This window comes from Squalius cephalus (assembly GCF_949319135.1).
Source record: "Squalius cephalus genome assembly, chromosome: 21".
Lineage (NCBI taxonomy): Eukaryota > Metazoa > Chordata > Actinopteri > Cypriniformes > Leuciscidae > Squalius > Squalius cephalus.
Genome location: NC_137142.1, coordinates 21,167,303 through 21,173,281, shown reverse-complemented (window position 1 = coordinate 21,173,281; position 5,979 = coordinate 21,167,303). Strand labels below are relative to the sequence as shown.

The following is a 5,979-nucleotide window of genomic DNA, read 5'->3' as shown; positions in this document are numbered from 1 at the left end:
TTTTTCAGTGGTGAAGCATGTGTAATATAACGCTCTAATAACAAATTTGGTTCTTGTTCTGTCTTGCTAACCGATGCCCCATGCATTCCTATAGCAGCAGTGAGTAAATGTCGAAGCAACACCAAATCTGTCACTAATAATATTAAAAACATAACATCATCCAAGAAATTTAGTGCAAGGCTAAGCATTTCTAGGAAAAAAGCTGCTTTATCTTTAAAGCAATGTTTCACTAGACTTCAGAGCGGCTACTTTTATAGCTCACCTAAACAGACACTGACATTAAATTACAATTAGCTGGATAATTGAATTATGCATTAGATTCTGAACAGCTGCTCAGTGGTTACATAATCACACAAGACTTAATGTCGCATTTCCTGAAATCTGAAGCACTGACAGACTAGGTATTTTTAGCAATTGTTAAGCAGTGACCTTGCACAATTATTGAAAGTTACTGATTAAACAAATGCAAGTAAACCATAAACAAAAGGAAGGAACTGTGTAGTGCTATATCCCTCCACATGGTGGAGAGATTGGATTACCATTAACTACAGTATAATGCATTGATGGACGTTACTGGACGGACCTCTATTTGGTTTGAGGGCATAGACAAAATGTGATCTTAAGACATTTTTTAATGATCAAAATTACATTTCAAATGTTTCATTTAATGTTTAATATTTCAAAAAATATATATTGTATATATAAAATGAAAAAAGCTAGTATCACATATTTGAAAAGCAAAACATTTTTCAAATGCACACATTTTCTTCCACTTTTTAAATGATCATAGATTACAAAAATAAAACAATAAAAAAGCTAGAATTATGTATTTGAAAAAAAAAGTAATAAAAAAATCAGTGCACAATTTCTTCCACACAGTCTTTTATTTGTAAATAATAAAAATGAACTCTTGAATATAAAACATACACATTATTTGAGCCACGTCTGCTGTACAAACAAGAAATGTTGCAGTGAATACTTTCAATTTTGTTTCAGTGGAATACATGAGCTGTAAACAATCAGTATCCTTGAATAATACTGACAAAGTAAATAAGTCTGCCAAAACCAGGCATATAAAGTAAACTTCTCTTTGAAACGAGGATTCATGAGCATTTATTATAAAGCAACAGGGTGGTAGAGGTCCAAATTTCTCTCGTTAGATTGGGCATCACTAAAATAAAACTTTGGAGGCATCCCTTCTTCCGCTCAGCAGAACCAAGAGACAGAGCACTGATCCATTAACTTGAATGGGGCTGCTTTGTAAATATAAGTAAACTTCTTTGCAGACTCATATTTACAATATATGCATGTACGTAAGTGATGTTTACTTGATACACTCTGTTTCAATATCGATATATCTCTAAGTCATCGTGAATTTCATAATTATATTCCATATACATATAGCTCTAGATTTTATACAGGCTTTCTACCTTAGTTTTAGCCCCACAGTAGTACAGACTACAGTGAACAGCAACATCTTCAATAAAATAGGGCCTTGAGTTTGCTGAGTACTACAGTACAGCGCTTATTTATCCATCCAGGGTAAAGAAGGAAAAAAAAAGGGGTGGGGGTGGGGGTGGGGGGGTTAAAACAATTTAAAAAATCTTATAGAACATTCAGCCCCAAAATAAGGCCTGTGTGTATGGCTGAACCCGGCCAAATGCCCACACATGGAATGAATGGCTTCGTTTTATTTGATAATCTATTTATATCAAGTACAAGCAAACTGTACAAGTACATGCAACATACAAGCTGTCCTACAGTTTGTGGAACTAACACACACACTTATTGTAGTCTCTTTTTTTCTCATCTGTCTTGTTTTACAAAATGTGCATGCAACTTGGAACAGTTCCAGATTCATGCTGTTCCCCGTGTTGGTGGCGAGCGGTCTTCTTCAGAGACCACGTCTCACTGTCACATTCAAAATGCTCAGAGGGGGGAGGGGGGGGAGGATCTCTGAGATTCGTTTTATAATAAACTAAACCCAAAACCGATGACAAACAGCTAAAAATAGGAAGCTTACGATTTTGGCCTCATTAATATTATCAATTCCCCAAAGCTTAAACTTTTCTCTTGTTTTGTTCAAAAATCAAGCAATTGTGCTCGCATTAAAATAATGTAAACTCTAGTCGGGTAGAAATTCAAATATCGGTATGTACAGGTCCTTTACCAAACGGAATAGAATTCAAAATGCTCTGAAATGCCAGTACGATATGTTTTGTGATTGCAAAGTCGAACGTTTTAGTGAGCAAATGCATGTAGTGACTGTTTCCGGAGTTTCCTGTTAGTGTTGAAGAAACCTAAATGATAGTGGCAGCTTCTTACAGTCCCAGTGAATCAAATACAATTGGTTTTGTGTCTTCCACGAAGCTCGTATGACACAAATGTCAGAAAACATGAAGCATGTTTTCACATTCTACAAAGTGTGCCTATTTACCAAATCAACAGTAACGTGAAAAGGCAAAGCAGTCGGTGACGACTGCTGTAAACAGACTTAAAAGGTTCTCAGGCATCCCTGCCTTAATAGACGCAAACGCACACTCACACACACACACACACACACTGCAGTCACACAATCTGAGTCTGAGTTCGTGCCAGACCGGCACACGGCGGGGTCTCGGATGCAGCATCCGTGAAGCAGAGAGGGAACTCTCTGAGAAGACTAAATCTTGACCTTTAACCCTCGACCTCTGGGGCTTCCTGTAAGTGCAATATAGAGGAGGGGCAGTGCTGTCCTCTCACTCTCGCCAACTCTGAAATGCATACACATGTGAGAAAACAAATACGCTGACTGACCAGAACCATCTAGGCTACCGGAACCACTGTGGGCTCTGCTTCCTGTCAAACGAAGCGGGGTCGCGTTTCGGGAGCATCTCCCTTCCTTCTCTTTTTATTTGGGTCGAATCGTCATCTCAGCAACAAAACATGCAGTAAAGGAGCAGAGTGGATCAAAGGAAATCTCTACAACCCAAAGATCAAAAGTAAAAGAGAAGTGATTGTCAGGCTTCAGCAAAGCTTTGATCATGATTCTGTCCATCTGTCTCTTTATCTGCCGCTCCGGTTCTGATTGTTGCCTCGGGTCCTTGGTCCGTGTGTTTTAGTTTCGCATCTCGCTCCTGTCCATTCACTAGGACCTGATGATGCCCGGTGGCCCTGAAGAGTCCAGCGATGACTGGGAAGCGCGACGAGCGAGAGGAGCTAAGGTCGGGTCGACCAATGATGAGGGGGGAAACAGTTTGTACCAACCGATCACTGTGCTGGAAAGATCCAGCTCCTCTAAAAGAATCTGTGCGACTCCCATGAAACATTTGTGGTCCATGCGGCCGTAATCTCCCCACACTATTACCTGAAGACACATTCAGTGGTCAGTACACACTAATGTGGACTATGGAGGTATACCGAAAACAAACGAATGAAACTCGCTTCCTACCTGGAGGACTTTACCCTGCGGACTTTCCTCAAACAACAGCGCTTGCTGATACAAAGGATCGAGCGTTTTCCGTGCAATCTTGGTTTTCTTTTTGGCTTTGCACGCTCCGTTTTCCAGCAAATAGACCTTGACGTAGGGAGCTGTGAAGAGCAGACATAGTTCAAAAAGGCTTGTTCAAGCATTTATAGTGCCTGGCTGCGGCACGTCATATTAACAATTAGTACAATGTGTTAAACTTCAAATTGTCCGGCTGAAATCACTCCATTAAGCTCCTTTAAATCACATTTCTGTTAGTCCAAAGTACATGTGCTAAATGACTAAAATTGAACTACTAATTAAAGCGTGGCGAGCAGGACGAGGCCGAGGGCCGTGAGAGAGCGGCGCGAGGCCGGTGGCGTGATTAATGATGAGCGACACCTGCGCGACGTCTCGTATCTCTCACGGAGGAGCGAAGGCATAAAGGAGGAGCGACGACAGTGGAGATCGAGAGAGGAACAGGCCTGGACTTATGTTGTGTTTTGTTTTATTATATGTGACAGCAGTCGTCCGTGAGGGGCTGCAGTCTTTTACTTTCGTTTTGTATTTGTTTTATTTTTGGTATTAAAATCTGTTTGAATGTTCGCCGGTTCCCGCCTCCTTCTTCCCATAACATCAAAACTCGTTACATAAAGCAACTACAAATTGTTCAAAAGTTTGGAGTCGCTTTTGTAAAAAAAGGCTACATTTGTCTGATCAAAAATACAGAAAAATAATAATATTGTGAAAATTTTTTTTTTTTAAACGAATATTTTTAGCATATTTTATCATGTATTTCAGTCTTCAGTGTCACACGATTCTTCAAAAATGATTTTAATATGATGATTTGGTGCTCAAGAAATATTTCCATTTGTTATCAATTTAGAAAACAGCTGTCCTGCTTAATATTATTGTGGAAACCACAATTTTTCAGGATTATTTGATGAATGGAAAGTTAAAAAGAACAGCATTTATTTGAAATACTAATCTTGTAACGTTGTAAATGTCTTTACTGTCACTTTTGATCAATTGAATTAATGCATTCTTGTTGAATAAATGTATTAATTTCTTTTAAAAAATCGTACTGACCCCGTACCTACTGCTTACATGCAAAAAAAAAAAGAAAAAAAGGAAATTCAATGTGCTTAACACAGAACAATTCAGTCATGCATGTAAAAATGTTTACACAATGAGTAGGATACACATAATGAATCCCTAATCCCTTTGAAAACTAGTCGTGTGTGGGCACACTCTCACCCGGCAGCGATTTGGAACCTGGTTTAGGTGTAAGACCACGGGCCCTGATAACCTCCACCTCCAGCTGCCCTTTCTTATTCGTCAGTCCAATCTGAACATCTCCTACAAAACAAAACCAATTAAAAGAAAAAAGTTTCAAGAAATTAAATGTTTCAAAGTTTTCCACTGAAGCAAATTTAACAAAATCTTAGACTTTAGTTTGTATATAACTAAAAATATTTACTTACCCATAGCGGGCGTGGCAAGTGTTTGTCTACCCACCAACTGAGCAGGGCCAAGACCGTCCAGGAAATCACTGAACTGGCTGTCAGCCCCTAACCTCATCCCTGAGAAGATCAGACTGACACACACACATGCACCAGTCATCAGATGGATGGATGGATGGATAAAAAGAAGCAATTTAAATACAGCTTATAGTAAATGTCTTGTTATATTTATGCATTCTTAAATACTTTGTTGTCATAAATCCATCCCAAAATGTATCTTCTGAAACCATTGTAGAGACCAACATATGAAAACAAACTTCAAACAAGAACATATACATCAATTAGTTTATATGGATGAAATCTACTACTGCAGAATGAGCCTACTGCCCTCATTTAGCGTTCAAAGGCTGCTGAAATGAGTATGGTATGTAAACCCTGTCCTGCGTTAAGGCCCCTCTTAATACACTCAATATTTCCTTTGAGACCAGCGCAATTTCCATGACCTAACTCCTGCAGGAATGTCTGAGGGACGTGCCAGCCCATGTCGTGCTACCATATGAACGGCTTTATGTGATTTCAGACCATTTAAAACACGTTCAACCTTAAATCATGGGGTTGCTGCTCATTTTGCCGTGTCACACAGTCACGACGGACAGGCCAACCGACCGAACGACCCCCGCTCTCTGAAGCCGTAAAGGGAATCGTGGCTGGTGTTTTCTGCGCCGCTACAGACCCTGCCAAGGCCCCTCTCCGCAGATGATGGATATTTTAATTATTATAGGGGAGTACTGCTTGCCATCTGGCTCCAAAAATGGAGTTTAGACAGTAGTGGACACAGCATTAGCTCTGTAAATCAGACAGTTCTCTATTAGCTTATCCTTATGGTTTTTCCAAATAAATCTAGACGAGAGAAGCTCAAGTGTACATGACACGCAGCCTGTTGATGGGTTTGCAGCGAATACATAAAAAACACCAGAGACAGGACATTTTAAGGGAGAGAGAGCTGGGGAGGAGGTCAACATCGGGTAAAATAGCAGAAATTGGTTACAGTATACATTATAAATGTCTTTA

The 5,979-nt window shown here is 39.6% G+C and overlaps 1 protein-coding gene across 1 annotated transcript in view; it reads right to left on the bottom strand.

Annotated features, from left to right (window-relative positions):
- Positions 1-1,375: 1,375 nt before the first annotated feature.
- Positions 1,376-5,979, bottom strand: part of rims1a (regulating synaptic membrane exocytosis 1a) — a 76,411-nt gene continuing 71,807 nt past the window's right edge. The window contains 4 exon segments of the mRNA XM_079855892.1: positions 1,376-3,346; positions 3,431-3,570; positions 4,703-4,804; positions 4,930-5,042. Of these exon segments, the coding sequence (XP_079712018.1) occupies positions 3,128-3,346; positions 3,431-3,570; positions 4,703-4,804; positions 4,930-5,042 (574 nt within the window). The 3' untranslated portion in view covers positions 1,376-3,127.